A 17,511-nucleotide genomic window follows, 5' to 3' on the forward strand; every position below is an offset into this window, starting at 1 on the left:
GATGACTCACTTCTAATTCAAACCTATGTGTTTTCAGTTGTATACATCTATATACTGAAGAAGGGACTGCTGAATAATTAAATTGAAAGATAATGTATGTTACTCATCTTGGGACCTTCTTCAGATCTCAGCCCATGTCACGCAAGACACAACAGCATTTATCACCTATCCATGAGCTGTTCTAGAAATCCCTTTTCTGTATTCCATCTAGATGTAAATTACTGGAACCTCTGGATATTTGCTTAGATTAGGGGAAACTGAATTTCCCACAGTTAGTGGAAATAGTGCACAGCACACAATCTAGATCATTAATCATTAAAAATGATTTTACAAAATCATTAAGAAAATGAAGGAGTAACTTTAGACAGGTTTACCTTGGTCTGTTTTAAAATTATGCAAGAACTCATACATATGTGTATATTAGTACGGTGATACATCCTATTCTTTTAATATTTAATGAAAGAACTGAAAAACTTTAATTTCAACTTTCTGCCATCATTCATAACATTTTATCTGATCCTTTTGCTCTTACTCCAGCTGGCAACCCATTACCCCCCAGGGGTCAGTACTGGGGCCCATCTTGTTTAATATCTTTATTGATGACCTAGATGAGGGGATTGAGCGTACCCTCAGTAAGTTTGTAGATGATACTAAGTTGGGAGGTTGTATTGATCTGCCTGAGGGTAGGGAGGCGCTTCAGAGGGATCTAGATAAGCTGCATCACTGGACTGAAGTGAATGGGATGAGGTAAACAAGACCTCCAAAGTGCTGGATCCAAAGTGCTGGATCCTGCACTTTGGCCACAATAACTCCATGTAGTGCTATAGGCTTCGGGCTGAGTGGCTGGATGACTGTGAAGAAGAAAGGGACCTTGGCTGAACATGAGCCAACAGTGTGCCCAGGTGGCCAAGAGGGCCAATGGCATCCTGGCCCGCATTAGAAATAGTGCAGCCAGCAGGAGCAGGGAGGTAATTATCCCCCTGTATTCAGCACTGGTGAGGCTGCACCTCAAGTATTGTGTTCAGTTTTGGGCCCCTCACTACAAGAAAGACATTGAGTCTCTGGAACGTGTCCAGAGAAGGGCAACAAAACTGGTGAGGGGTCTGGAGTACAAATCTTATGAGGAGTGGCTGAGGGAGCTGGAGACTCACTGTACTCAACAACTGTACTCAACAATGTTGTGATGAGGAGGGATTTGGCCTTTTCTTCCATGCAACAAACAGGACCCAAGGAAACAGCCACAAGATGTGAAATGGAGATTTAGATTAGACATAAGGAAAAACTTCTCTCAGAGACTGCTCAGGCACTGGAATGGCCTGCCCAGGGAGGTGGTGGAAGTGTTCAAGAGGCATCTGGATGAGGAGCTACGAGATACATTTTAGTAGCTTGTGGAAGCAATCACAATGGGAGGATAGTTGGACTAGATGATCTTGTAGGTCCTTTCCAACCTTGTAATTCTATGATTATATGATTCTATAACTACCATTTGTTCTCTCTATACTTTCTAGATGCTGCTTACTCTTTCCAGTGCTGTTTTCCTTCTAATTCTTCAATTTCAAATATCCCAGATAACAGAAGTTGGTTATCACTGCAAATATTCAAAGGATTACAAGTTTGGGACTTAAACATTTATTCCCTAATTACTCTCAAAGAGCTGTTCGCTTCTTATTTGTTGCATATTTTTCTAAAAGAACTTTATATCTTGATGAATTTATTAGCACAAGAAAGATGTGGAGCTCTTGGTGCAGGTCCAGAGGAGGGCCACTAAGATGATCAGAGGGCTGAAGCACCTCTCCCATGAAGAAAGGTTGAGGGAACTGGGCTTGTTTAGCTTGGAAAAAAGAAGGCTCTGGGGAGACCTCATTGTGACCTTCCAATACTTGAAGGGAGCATATAAACAGGAGGGGGAATGGCTGCTTATATGGGTGGATAGTGATAGGACAAGGGGGAATTGCTTTAAACTAAAACAGAGGAGGTTTAGGTTAGATATATGGAGGAAGTTTTTTCACTCGGGGTGGTGACACACTGCAACAGGTTGCCCAGGGAAGCTGTGGACACCCCATTCCTGTAGGCTTGCAAGGGCAAGGCTGGATGCGGCTCTTGGCAGCCTGGTCTAGTGATTGGTGACCATAGCCCATGGCAGGGAGGTTGAAACTTGATGATCATTATGGTCCTTTTCAACCCAGGCCATTCTATGATACTATAAAGTACACTGTTTTCAGTCAAATCAAAACTGGGCACAAAGTGCATTTCATCCTTTACTTTCTATACTCGTTCATTCCTCGTTTCATCTAAATGAAGATGAAAGGAAGAGAAGACAATTACTAGAATACTTTAATCTTGTCTTATTTCTTCCCTCTAATGGAAAGAATTGAGCTTGTAGGTACTGGCACTTAAAAAGTTATTGCAATATTATAACAAAGTGTATAATACCATGTTATGCATCACAGCACCAAAAGCCAAGTAATAAAAACATAATGTCTCCAGATAACCTAGTAACTTTATATGTTTTTTTTTTTCCTTTTTAAATTTATTTTGTAGTATTTATAGGTAAACATGTGAAAAGTTTTTTTGTGTTTTTTTTTTTGTTGGTTTTTTTTTGGTTTTTTTTTAGTATAACATACAATTAGGAAAAAAGCATCTAATTTTATAACTTCTCATAAAATGCATATTCTTCTGGCTTTTGGACTTATGCTTTTATCCTGTCAATTTTCTAACTACAAGTAGGTTTTCATATACTAGAAATTACATTATGAATGAATGTTTAATAATTACTACCTTTATTTTTTAAAACTGAAAAAGGCAACACCACTCATGTAGAGTTATGTAAGGTCTAAAGAGATCTCTAAAAGTATATATGAATAGATTTGTATATGTAGAGATCGGATTTCACATCATTCTAACAATATTTGCTAAACATAAGGGTTGTTTCTTTTTTTCTTTCTTTATACTCAAAGAATAGTTTAAATTAAAAAAAAAAAAAAAAAAAAAGGTAAAAATGAAGGTCTACTACCAATACACGATGGTAGAGGATAGTCCCATGCTCTTCTTTCTCCAGTCATACACTTTAGAAGGCTACTTCCATGGAGTGTGTAACCTGGATTGCATCCATAAATGATAGTGCTTCCAGCAAAGTGACCTTGGTCACTGATTTTATATCCAAACTGTGGCACGCCGGGGTCTTCACAATGTGAAAGTTCAAAACCTGTGGTAGGATTAGCACACTGTTGTTAAAAAATCAAGCAGATAAATATATTGATGAAATTAAGATCTTCTGTTTTTCAGTGGAAATAAAATATTTTCAGAATTCAAGCAACAGTATATTTAAGGTTTCGTCTCTGTTTATAAACAGTCTTAGTAGGCGGTCTATACCCCTCACTTATATCTGAGAGTCGTACTGTCTATTATATTCAAGTTGAGCCTGAAAAATTGTCATAACCCTTTTTATCCCCAAGAGCTCAATTAAGGACTGAGAATGAAATTCACAATAACTATCAATCAGTTCTAAAACAATATTATAATTTATAAAATAGTCGTTAAAATGACTTCTTATTTATTTTGATGATAATCTAGTCTGTGAATGGACATTTATGGCTCATAGACAAACCTACACAGTAGATTTGTTTGTTACTTTGCACACTAATGGAAATGGCACAATAGCACCTATGGTAACAGAAATATTGTTACATTCATAAATTCCTACCCTAATCCTGCTTTCAATAGTTTGAAAATTTAAACACTACTCTCAGCAAGTAATGATGATGATGACAATATAGCAATTTCAAGCAAAAAAAAAAAAAAAAAAAAAAAAAAGGCATTTTGGAGAATTAAAAGATGTGGAGCAAGAAGAGAAAAGAATGACCTAAACATTATACAGAATATAATGTTATAGGGAAATATTTGGGGAAACAAATTATAATTTAGGCAAAGGATCCTATTAATAAGGTTTCCTGTTATTAGCTGAGAAGCAGTTCCATACCCCACTTTGTTCAAAAATAAACATTAAAAAAAAAACAAAAAACACGTACAAGTTCAAACTTGTATAGCTAACAAATAAACATACAAACAAACAAAACCGTTTGTGTCACTTTGATATTTCTAAGTGTAGCTAGCACAGGAGCAAATGAAGGATTTTTCGTATTTGCATTGTTCACTGAAGTTGACTATGTTTGTTCAGCTGGTGAACCGTTGGTAGCCTTTCATAGTCTCTCCACAAGGACTGAGTCATTACTACTCATTGAAAAATATATTCAAAGTTTTATTTTTCAGACAAAACATATCAGATTGGAAAGGGCTATTTGCTCACATGATTGAAAAAAAGTTAAATAATATATTATCTCAGCTCTTATTTCAGCTCATTTAGCATCTCAATGAAAATGGCTCACCTCCTGAAGATCTTCCACTGCTTCTGAGAAGAACTTTTCTAATTCCTAACTGAGTTATTGTTTCCTTCTGCAGACCACACTATAGAAGTTTTAATGAGGCTAAGGAGAGGTTCATGTGAAAAAGATATTTTCGTATTTTCAGTTGACTTATTGACCAGTTAGAATTTCCCCTTTTTTAATAAGAAAATATGTTGATTATGTTGTGTGAAAATAAGTTTACATGTCTAGAACTCTGAAAAGTCCTCACATCTGCCTACTTAAAGGCAGAACAAGAAGTAGTCTTTTTAATTGACCACTTTCCTCTTGAGGATGAAAAAAATCCAAACATGTAATTACGTTGCCTGAGCATAGGTACTAGCAGTTTTTCAGCTGCAAGTTTATTTGAGCTACTTGCACAGTGATGGCAGTTCTGATAACAAGACCAAAATGAGAAGATCTCTGTTTCCATGGAAGAACACCATGCAGGTAGGGACATAATGTAAGGGACCTAAAATGACAATAGTTGACTATTTCATGAATGCTCATAGTGTATCTTTGATGATACACAATGATTCTGTAGACCTTGCGGGGATTTCAGTAAAACCTTTGATATTTTCTCCCATAAAATCTCCATAGAGAATCTGCTGAAGTATGGGCTGAATGTAAGGACAGAAAGATGGACTGTAAACTGGTTGAATAGCTGGGCAAGGCCTTCCAGACAGTTTTTCACCCAGCAAAAAGTACTCATGCCCAAGCCATAGGCTGCCACCTTCTCCAGGAGAATACTGTGGAAGATGGAATCAAAAGTGCCTAGGTAGACTACATCCACAGTCTTTCCTTCATGCTCTAGGCAGGTCACTTGGTCATAGAAGGAGATCAAATTAGTCAAGCAGGACCCGCTTTTCCTAAGGCTAAGAGGGCTACATCTGATCCCCTGGTTGTCCTGCACGTTGGATGATCGCACTCAAGACCATCTGCTCCATTCCTGTAGTTTCTTACATATTCCTTTTGACTTTTCTTGTAGATGAATGTCACATTGGCAAGTCTCCATTCATCTGGGACCTCCCCAGTTGTTGAAGACTGCTGATAAATGATGGAAAGTGGCTTGACAATCACTTCTACCAGCTCCGTCAGTATCCTTGGGTGGATCCCTCCGTCTAGGTGGAATAGCAGTCATAAACTGTTTCCTCCTGAACTCTCTTCCCCATCCCCTTCCATCTCAGGAGGCTGAATACCTTGAGGATAACTAGTCTGACTACTAAAGACAGAAGAACACGCTGAGACTCAGCCTTTTCCTCATCCTCTGTGGTAATGTTCTCTTTCACATCCAATAAAGGATGGAAATTCTCTTGACCTTCCTCTTGCTGTTTATAAATTTTTGAAAACCATTGTATTGTCTTTAACAGTGGCGGTCAGATTAAGTTCTTGCTGGGCTTTCTACTTTCTAATTTTCCCTCTGTGTATCCTAGCAACAACTGTGTACTCTTTCCAAGTTGCCTGCCTGTCCCTTCTTCCAAAGACAGTAAACTCTTTTTTCCTGAAGAAACAACTATGTATATTTTCATAATTCGCCATCTGATAAACAAGATGTAGATTTGTTTCCTCTATAAAACAAAGATCTGAAGAGATTTCACTTCTAATCTATACAGTTGAATTTTGTCAGTCTGCATAGAGTTAAGAAATTTTTGTCTGGAATCTCTTCTTTTGCTTCCAAACTAGTTTATTTTAAACAAACATCCAAGCTCAGTAATTGTTAGTCTAATGCAGTCTTCGTATTGAATGTGAGTCTAAAGATGGAGTATTTATTTTAATAAACAAATATTTATGAAAAATTGTATTAAGTTTCACATTTAAAATTACCCTCACATTTAAATATTTTTATGTGCTAGTACTCTTACCTGAAATTCTACTTTTTTATCCTCTCCAATACAGAAAATACATCAAAAAACCCTCTAGAAACACAAACAAACAAAAACCAGGACTTTAAGTATCGAATTAGAGAAAGTACTCTTAAAGCCTGGTTTTAGTATGCTGTTTAGTGTAGTGGTTAAAAAAAAAAAAAAAAAAAAAAAAATTAGGTTATTTTAATGAGTGATTTGCATTTGATTTTATTGCTGTTCATCATTGGATTGCATTTTTATCTTACAAGAAATTATTTTTTCATTCCTTTACAATCATACATTTATTACTATTGTTTTCTCAAATACTTACTGGTATAAACAAGTTGAAAGCCTTCATCAGTGCCCTCTGTGTCTGAGTTGAATTCCAACCATAAATGATTTGAAGTACTACTTAGCGTCAGACCTCTTAATGATGCACCAGTGTATGCACCCAGCAGGTGAGCAGTATTGTCTTTGCCATCATAGATCTGTAAGAAAAATGCAACTTTTGCAGTCACTAAAAGAAAGTAAATGCATATATTTGATTTTGAAAATAATTCTCTACATTTCAATTAATAGGGAGGATAGCTCTGCCAAGGGAGATCATTTTCCAGTCAACCTTGAATACTCTCTGGATATGTTGTTTGTCTCTGCTCAATTATGTTGATTTAATTGTGGTTATTTTTCATATGCACAGTATAAAATATGTCAGTTCCTTTTTTTGCTAACAAAAGAAGTGGGCAGAGTTGCCATATCAGCTCAGTGCTTGTGAACATCTGTGTTTTCTCTTCCACTGCCAATGCTGCAGTGCTCATCACAGACCAACAGCAAACACTTACTTTGTGTAGATGTGTCTGCCACAAGGCACTGAGATGGCGTAACAGAAAAGCTAATATCTATCCAACTTTAACTGGTTAAATAAACTTCTGGTTGTTTTTCTATTTGTTATTGTTGTTGTTGCTTTTTTTCCTGTGTAAATGGAGGTTTAAAAATAACTACAGAGTAAAAGGAGTCTAGGAAATCAGAATAAAATAAACAGAAAAACTTCTATAGTTAGAAAGAGTAACAAAATCTATACGTAACAAAATCTACAAGTTGAAGACAGTTTTTATTACACATTTTTGTTCCAGAGTTGAAATTGAAAGTTCAAGCAGACTACTAAACATATAAAGCAATCTTTTTAGAATATTTAGAAAATTTCTTTCAAGATTTGTTGCTTTAATATCAGTGGTTGATGTACATCTATATATTTTTTAGAACACCTAAGCTATTATTTAACAGTAATTGTTAATCCAAATAATATATCCTGTAGGATTTATTTATTGACGTCTATAATGTAAACATGAGTTTTAAGAAAAAAAATCCCTTGCAAATCTGCAAACTAAATAATTTTCAATTTGCACTACAGTGATATTTTAACACTTTGCTAAATGAACAGGGTTCTAAATATTTTCTAATTGCAATTAAGATATAAATTGTAACAAAAGCCTGCATTTGTAAACTGGAATATATATCAGAATGAAATCAAAACAAATAACCAGCAGTAGTAGCAAGGCAACAAAGTGAATCAGAAATGATTTATGTTCTCCAAGACTTATACACTTTAATTCTGTTTTGCAAAAATTCTATTCTCTCTAGTGGAAAAAAAAAAAAAAAAAAAAAAAATCAGATAAAATAAATAAATCAATTTCTAACCACCTCCTCTACATGATAAATAATTATACAATCATTTAAGAAGCACTACCAAATGACTTGGTTTAAGTTCTTGATTTTACTGAAACCTGTAAATAAATCCCAAAGAAACCTCAGACGTAATGTCCTTACATGGAACAAAAAGAAGCAATTAAAGCAAAACAAGATGTATTCTTGGGTGCATTGAAAAGACTGTGTCCAGGAGACGGAAGGAGGTAACACTTCTCCTCTGCTCTGCCCTGATGAGGCCGCATATAAAATACTGTGTCCATTTCTAAGCTCTCCAGTTCAAAAAAGACAGGAATCTCCAAGAAGGAGTCCTGCAGATGGCCATAAAAATGATTAAGGGCCTGGAACATCTCCTATGTGAGGAAAGGCTGAGAACCTCAGAGAGCATCTGATAAATGTTTATAAATATCTAAAGAGAGATGGAAGGCAAATAGATGAGGCCATCCAGGATACTACACTCAGTAGTGTGTATCAATAGGGCAAGGAGTAATGGCCTAAAACTTGAACACAGGATACTACTTACTAACATGTGGAAGAACTTCTTTATGATAAGGATGACACAGTACTGGAAGAGGTTGCCCAAAGAGGTTGTGGAGTCTCCTTCTATGGAGATATTCAAGACACATCTAGGTGCTCACTTGTGTGATCTACTGAAGGATATGTGCTTTAGCAGAGGGGTTGGACTCAACGACATCTTGAGGTCCCTTTTAACCCCTGCAATTCTGTGATTCTGTGAAGGTGCAATTAATGCTTCTCAAGTAAAAAGTTTTAAAATATATATAATATAAAACCTTGCTTAATGTTATTAAAATTTCTTTAAAACTGAAGTGAGATAAGTAATCAAATAGGACCAGAAGAAAAACAACAGAATATTACTTCTAAAATTGACATTACATTGTGACAGACTTAAAGAAATCCCAGCTTGTGTTTGATGCTCTTTTCCTAATCTCTCCAAGCTACTTATTAGCTAATAGCACCAAAGGATTCAGGATTTATTTTATTTTTAAACACTTCACAAGAGTATTCTATTTTCTGCTGTGTGTGAATCATTAAATTAACTCTAAGAAGCTATTAATAAGTTCAAAGAATTACAGAATCAGAAGAAATCCTGAGTTGAAAGGGATCCAAAAGGATCAGAGTCCAATTCGGGCTCCACACAGAACTATCTAAAAACTAAAATATATGTCTAAGAGTATTGTCCAAGTGTTTACTGAACTCTAGAAGGCTTGATGCAGTGACCACTTCCCTGGGAAAATTTACAATTTCAAACCAGCCTATCGAGAAGAACCCTTTTTTAATACCTAGCCTGACTTTCCCCAGACACAGCTCCATTCTGTTCCCAGAGAGAAGATATCAGGATCTGTCCCTTGTGAGGAAGATGTACGCCTTCCTCTCCTTTTCTCTAGGCTGAACAAACCAAGTGACTTCAGCTGCTCCTCATGTGTCACCCTCCAGAATTTCTGAGAACTTCATACAAATTCTGACAGTTTGTCACTCTAATATCCTGATGTTCAGAACTGAACACAGTATTTGAAGTAAGGTCATACCAGTGCAGTTATACCAATCATTTTCAATGGCTTGTCAGAACTTTCCAGAAGTCACTTCATGGTACAAATTTACTTCACAATATTTTCCCCATGCATTGCTAATTTGGGTAACTGTCCTATGTTATTAAGCTTTTCCTACTGACACCACTTATTGTGACTACCAAAATCTCTTAAATGTTGGCACTAGTTTTATTTTATGGACTAGCTAACAGCCTCTATGTAAAATATCTCTAGGACTATGAAGGAGCAAAATTCATGGTACTCTAACATTTTGAAAACTCTCTGATTCTTTGTGTGGGTGAACTGCATTTGGTTGAGTGAAAGATGTGATTCATTTCTACATTAAATTGATTTTTCCTTTTTATTGGCTGCTGACAAATATTCAAAGAGATATATGTTATTATTCTTGAGATAGCAGAGGTTCCCTTAGGAGCATAAATGGATGCACATTTTGCAATATTGTTCTTAATTTAAGATACATTGTCTTTCTTATACTTAATTCAATTACTGAACTAAACTCAAGTTTCTAGGTAGCAATTATGTATTCCAAATCCATTTCTTAGTAATGTAATTAAGTTGCAAAGAAACTCATTACAATCAATATAGTCTTCTGAGGTTTACAGAACCAGCATTTTCTTTTCAATTTTCTTAAAGAAGCTGGGAGTTCTGCTTAAAATTTTGAAAGAGTTAATAATTCACCACTAGAATTTGATCCATAGGACAATAATATTATTTGTGGTTGATTATTGTCTTATTTTTAAAATGGAAATATTTGTTCTCATTCAGCTTGTCAGTACTTTTGGATTTATGTTACTAGCATACTGTACTGCTCAGAATATTTACTACACAAATAATAAGAAAAGGTGGTTTTCTTTTCCTTAATGCATTCTGTAGTACTAATGCAAAGATAATTGATTCATGATGTATCACATCTGAATATTGTAGTAACAAGTCTTTCAGAAAATGGGAATCCAACTCCAATCCAAATCAGTTATTTAAAGGCCTGAATTGTTAAATGATTAATTCAGACAAGTAAAGGCACAAAAATTGAATTAATGTTACTAATATCACAAGGATACTTTGAAATGTCCCAGAGGAGGATGATCATGTTTTCCTATGATGTTGCTAAAAGGATAGTGAGTGTGGAAATTCTTAAAAATTGGCTAAGAAACAAATCTGCAAAAAGCCACAAACATAATCCCCTTTTAAACAAAAACTTTCAAAAACTTAACCAAGCACATTTTTCCAACTTGGCCCACAGGTTAGAAAGCAAATAAATGCAGTGAAACTGAATTAAATGAATTGTGAAGAATCATAAAGTAAGAGTGCTAATACAAACATTGTGGAAAGAAACCACAATGCCAATTCTCCTATATGGTCTTCCGACATACTGCTCCCTGCAGTACTGCTGCACATCTTTTAAAAGAAGTTAAAAGATAGACTATTTCATTGCAATATCAAAAATAGTTATTAAAGTTATCTTTCTACATACATGCAATCTCATCTGGAACATTAGTTCTCACTCTACATACCAGAAAGGAAGATAACATGACCAAAATAGTGAAAGCGGTCATTCACCATAGAGGTCTGCATCTCGTGCTTAACATTTCTCTCTTTCCTGCCTTTCAAGACCTATCCATTAAATGCAATTACAAGTACTACAGAATTTTTCAGAATAATATTACGTTTAAAAACAGGGTATTGTGGCATTATTAATATAATGCTTTCATTATTATTTTTAAACAGTGGTCTTTATTTTTAACTGTAGTCTGCTTTTTTTTCTCTCGTACATATAATATCTGATCAGATAAAACTTCTAGATACACCATGAAAAACTTCTATCTAAAATGTTGATTTTGATGGATTTTTTTTTTTTTTTTGCCTTATTCCTAGAATTCATTTCTTAAAGTCACTGCATATTTATCTTGCAGTAAAAAGCATCCATAATCTTATTGTTTTTAAGGATGATTTTCCATTTCTATCAGAAATGAAACTCCTGGAAGTGTGAGCTGATTTTATATCAAAAAGGGGATGAATGGAATTATACAAATTTTTAATAAATGAAACTTTGAAAGAAATGCATGCTATTTATCTTCAAAATGGACAAGTGTTTTTTTCTTCCTCAATCTTACACTTAGCTATAGTTTTAAAGGCGAGAGCAAAAGAACTCTGCAAGCTTCTCAAAGGAAGCATTTTGATCTACTTAGAATTCCTGAAAAACAAAATAAAAGAATATATATAACTATATATATATAGTGATTGTTTCTGATATATATATATATATCCTCAATCAGATGGAATTATTGGTCAGTATATCTACTACAGAAGAACTACAACAGACAAACAGTAAAAAAATGATGTCCTCTTTCCATTTTAGTCCTTTTTATACTTACTGTTTCTTTCTCTGGGTTCATTTATGGAACATGCCTACAGTTCTCTGTTTTGTTTTAGTTTTTTTTTTTTTTTTCCCCTTAAGCATTAACATAAAACTATTCTCCTTATTAATCAGTACCATGCATAGGCGATTTTTCAATTTTAATGAAATCTACTAAAAATAAAAATATTATATCTATATTAAGACTATGTTAATATTCATAAGAGTTATCTCTGTCCTACTAAAACAGTAAATCATAGTTGAAGATCTGTAGCATAAAATAATACTTTCAATTTATTTCAACACAAAACATTGTTTGCCACTAACAATTAAATCTTCAGGAAAGTAGTCAATTCTGTTATTGACAAGAACTCAATAGAGGTAACAAAGACTACAAATCTTAAAAGCAAGACTGGTAAAAAGAGGTAAATTGAGGAGGAAAAGTAGGTTCAGACCTCATACTTTGAAAACTATGTATTCTTTTTCCTGCCTTTGAGATAGGCAGAAAATTCAGGAAACATTTTAGTGAACAAACTCAGTTAATGTATAAATTACAAAGAAGGAAACAATTGATTTACAATTTCTGAGATTAACATTAAATGGATTGTCTGATAGTGACTATTCACTTGTTAAATTATTCATATGCCTTCGTGAAATTTTCACTGATTAGTAATGATGCAGTATCTAGAGCAGGCCCTGCAAACACAAACATGAAAACTTACATATTCCTTAGACCTTCCAACAAAACAACAAAAAAAGAGTAAGTAGCAAGAGCAGTGACACTGACAAGACACTGACAAGAGAACTAAATGCAGACTAATTGAAGCGAATAGAAAACAAACAGTATCTTCTGCATCCTTTTTTTCTACACCAGTTTAAAATTCATTTATAGTATTTATAGTCAGGTATACATTTGATGCATGGACATTTAAGTCACATGGTCACCAGCAGATACCATGACTTGAATAATGAAGTATCTAAAGCTCTGGGGAAAATTAAGTCAATTTAGGCTTTAAATACAAATTTATTTGTGTAGCTCTAGTAATCTAAAATATTAGCTCATAGAAAAAGTTTAATGAGTACCTGATTAATTCTTTACCAACTTTTTCATGTATCAAGTCTGAAGAACAGAGATTAATGCATAAAAATAAAAGGAAGTTGTTGCAAATAAATGTCTTTAAAAATATTTCACTGAGATTGACTGAGAATGACTTTAAGAGAACACAAGAAAACATATGGAAATCAAGCCTACTTTCCTGATCTTGAAGATATTAACAGTAAATACCTCCATGTTCCCAAGTCAGATATATAAAATTTTTCACTGCTTCTTTTTCATCTCCTGGAGATGAGCAGTAATCAATCATAAGATAATAAAGACCAACACAAGCAATGGCAGAACCAGTTCCATGGAGAAAGTTCTAGAATGCGTGACTGCTGCTTGCATTTCCTGAAACAGGATTCCTTCATCTATTCATTTAAATGAGCACCTGGAAAACATCTTATTGTATTAAGACAATTTGCATGAGCTTCAGTTTAGAGATGAGGCAGGAAGGAGTTTCACAGATTTAATTCCTTCCCAAATATCAAATGCCTCTGTCTTGATACAATGTCACATAGGCTGAAAGAAAGCAATAATTATAATGAAGAATATTTCTCGTGGAGTTTAAAAATACATGAGGAGAAAGTTTAGCTCATTATTATTCAAGACAACTGATCTGAAATGCAAACACCCTTAATTACCTGATACTATTTTCATCTAATAGACACAACTGCAAAACACAGCAAATATTTCTGTGACATTTACAGCAGAGTGGTGGTCTTCCTCCTTTATAATTAATTTGGTATTTCACTGAAATTCACATTGAGAAGCAGTATTGAAATATAATTTATTTTAGATACATATGAGTTAATGTTTTCTAGTAAAAAATCTGTAGTGCATATATTTGGAGTGGCACTTATGAAAACTTAAGTGCATAAATATTTTAAAGACTGTGCATTAAATGATGAAGGAAGAAGAAAAAAAAAACAACAAATAGAAGAAAAAAAGGTTTAAGCTGCTAGAAAATTTGCATTTATATGCTAAAGCTCCCACTCTAAAAAGTCTTAAGGAAAGTGTATCCACATTGTTTTAATGGATAGGCATGAAAACGTGAACAGGGCTTCAAGGATTTTGATTCTTCTTGCTAATGTTGGTTAACATGGAGATCTTACCATAACTTCACTTAATTTTTCTGCTCCACTGAGAAATTCCAAAACAGGAAAAATGACACAGCTGCATATATCATTTGGATGTTTTAATGGTAGCTTTAAAATGCATTTTTATTTTTATTTAATTTTGTATATACATTTTTCTTGATGTCTGATTTCATTTTGCATAGGTCGGTTAAGTTTGTTTATGTTTTAGCCACAATAAACTCATTTGTGAAGTGCTTATGTTTGACAACTTATGATAGAAATCCTAACCTAATGCTCAGCTGGCTAAGGTTAATAAATCCCAGAATTATTTCTTTGAGATAAATTGTACCATAATCCTTGTACTTGTTTTGTTTTTGTTTTGCTAGTGATAGTCATCTTGAAGAAGATACTGCATATCAAACAAGGTCAGAATCACTTGAGGTGTAAACCTCATGTACAAAATGGAAGTGACAGTATATTAAATTCAGTTTATTTGTGTAAGAGCTGGGGAAAAATATTATTATTAGATCACAGCATAATTAATAAAGTTATTGAAAAGAAAAATAGAATTTACAAAAGTTGTAATTCTGTAATTTAATGTTTAATACCAAGCACAGAATATACGCACACCTTAATGCAATATTTGGTTTATAGCTTCAATTCATTATTTTTAAAAATATTTGTGGTCTGATAAGAATATATTTTAGGGAACAGATTCTGGAAAAAATTGAGATTGCCTCATTTTTAAATTTTTAGAGATGGAACTTGTTTATAGTCATAGAATATTCTGAGTTGGAAGTGATCCACATGGAACACTGAGTCCAACTCCTGTCTGCACAAAGAACTATACAAATTCAAGCCATGTTTCAGAGACCGTTTTCCAAATGCTTCTTGAACTCCATCAGGCTTGGTGCCATAACCACAGGGAGCTTGTTCCAGTGTCCAAACACCCCCTCAGTGAAGAACTTTTCCTAACATGCAACCTGAATCTCCTCTAGTCCATGCCATTCTCTCAGGTCATACTGCTGATCAGAAAGAGGAGAGATTGGCATCCACCCACCCACTCTGTGAGGAGCTGTAAGCTGCCATGAGGCCTCCCCTGTCTCCTCTTTGTTCTGAACAAACCAAGTGATTTCAGCTGCTCCTCATACATCTTGCCCTCTGAACCCTTCAGAATATTTGCAATCTTCTTTGAACATTAGTAATTTTATGTTTTTCTTACACTGTGATGCCCAAAACTGCAAACAGTACTTTAGGGGAGGCTGTACCACCACAGAGCAGAATAGGACCATCTGTTCCCTTTACAAGCTAGCAATGCTGTGTGTGATATACCCTAGAATACCCTAGCTCTCTTCTGGCTGTCAGGGCACACTGTTGACTCATGTTCAACTTGCTGTCAACTAGAAGCTCCAGAACCCTTTCCATGTGACTGCTCTCCAGTCTGTCATCATCCAGCCTGTACATGTATCAAGTGTCATTGCAGGTGTAGAATCACTTCATTTTTGGGTAATCATGGCTCTAAATTCCCAGTACCATGGAATCTCATGATAGCATCAAACTACTTTAAGTATCCTGGGATGAATCCCTTCAGGCCTCATAGACGTATCTACATTCATCCGGATCAACAAATCCTGAAAAAGTTCAGAGCTGGCTGGGAGTTCAGCATTAACAGAGTCATGGTCCTCCAATTCAAGACTCCTTGGGTTCCAGAGCTCATTATTAGTGTTGAAGAAAGAGGCAAAGGCAGCATTAAACATCTCTGCTTTGTCCAAATCCCAATTTGTGAGGTGATAATCCTCATTAACCGGCAGATTAATGATTGAAGAGATCTCTGGAGATTATCTAATCTGAACTCCCTGCTAAAGCAGGTTTCCTACTGTAGGTTGTTCAAAAAAGTGTCTAGGTGGGTTTTAAATACCTGCAGAGTAGGAGACTTCATGACACATATGGGCAGCTTATTTCAGTGCTCTGCCACTCTAAAAGTAAAGAAGTTTTTTTCTTATGTATATAAGGAACTTTCAGTATTTCAGTTTGTGCCCCTTGCCTCTCATCCTCGTCATCACCTAAAAGGGCCTTGATCAATCCATTTGACGCCTGCCTTTTTGATGCTTAAAAGAATGTTACAAGATTTTCTCTGCCCTCTATTCTCTAGGCTGAAGTACAAGGTTTCTCAACTTTTCTTAATATGAGAGATGTTCCAGATCCCCAGTCATTTTTGTGGCTCTTCACTGGACTCTCTATGCACTGAACTGCAGAGTCTTGTGTCAGCCACTCTCTTCAGACCATCACGCTACTGGCTCCTGCCAATTCTCTGCAATTCCCTGAGGTTTCCTCGGCTTAAAAAACCTCTCTGTACCTTGCCATCCACACTGCTGGAAAAGGAGCCTGCACTGGAGTTGATCATCTCAGAGAGTGATGTAATTGACACATATTTAGACAATTACTTTCTAAGGTGATTAATATAACCTTGTCCTACACTATATAGACAGATCAAATTCAATGGCATGAGGCACTAAAAGCTTGTAAATAACAAAAAGGACTACTTACCTTAAGAACATCTCCTTGAGCTAAATGAAATGTTCTGGCAGAAATATTTATTCCTTTTCCTGCTTGTACCTGAATGCTATAAATACATTCATGGTTGTTTTCATAGTTAAGAGGATAATTGGGGGACAGTAAAATCCCTTCATTATTTGTTGTGGAAGCTCCACATTCAGCTGCAGGTAAAAGAAAATGTTAAGGTATATTTTATTAAAAAGCATAAATATTTTCAATAACCATGACAATGGGAATGTTAATGCAAATCAATTCAACATTATTAAAATTTATTGACATTATAAATCTATTTTTTAAATGTTCGTGGTAGTGATTGAAGATTACAAGCATATTTTTAACTTGCTCCAACACTTCAATAAAAGTATGTTAGATCATATGGAAAGTTACAGTTATGTTAATGGAACATTCCATAATCATGTTTTAAAAGATCTTTATAGAATTTTGTTTTGGAGGAAATTTATTTTGTTTTTATTAAAACATTTCTCCAATACAAATACAAAACTAAACAAAAGAAAAAAATCATGAAGACATGCAAAATAAATGAAAGTAGTCTAGAGGTTTACATATGCATATATATATTTGTACACACACAGGCATATACATACATACATGCACACATATTCACACAGATTAATGATAAAGAAATTTTTGTTACTATCAATTTACTAAAATTTATATCATATTCAGTGGCAGAAATTAGAGTAGAAAAATAGTTATCCAAACCTACCAATGAGACAACTGGAAAAAAAAAAAAAAATTCATTGACAGACAAGAAGAATAAAAACAGTAAGAAAAACAAACAAACAAAAACGTAAAGACGAAAGGAATGAAATGGGTTTAAGAAATTAAAAATAAAAATGGGAAAGTGTTTCCAGATACTACTGCAATAATCTCAAAACCAAAATTATTTGAGT

The 17,511-nt window shown here is 34.6% G+C and overlaps 1 protein-coding gene across 4 annotated transcripts in view; it reads right to left on the minus strand.

Moving 5' to 3' along the window:
- The window catches only part of CSMD3 (CUB and Sushi multiple domains 3), a 549,229-nt gene that overhangs the window by 158,944 nt on the left and 372,774 nt on the right, over nt 1–17,511 (minus strand). For all 4 annotated transcript variants that reach the window (XM_031591144.2, XM_031591143.2, XM_031591142.2 and 1 more), the window contains 3 exons: nt 16,589–16,758; nt 6,576–6,732; nt 3,014–3,205 (listed from right to left, as the gene is read on the minus strand). In XM_031591144.2, coding sequence (XP_031447004.1) covers nt 3,014–3,205; nt 6,576–6,732; nt 16,589–16,758 — 519 coding nt within the window. The remainder of the gene's footprint in view (nt 1–3,013; nt 3,206–6,575; nt 6,733–16,588; nt 16,759–17,511) is intronic.

Source organism: Phasianus colchicus, chromosome 3 (assembly GCF_987193195.1).
Source record: "Phasianus colchicus chromosome 3, bPhaCol1.hap1.1, whole genome shotgun sequence".
NCBI classification, from domain to species: Eukaryota; Metazoa; Chordata; class Aves; order Galliformes; family Phasianidae; genus Phasianus; species Phasianus colchicus.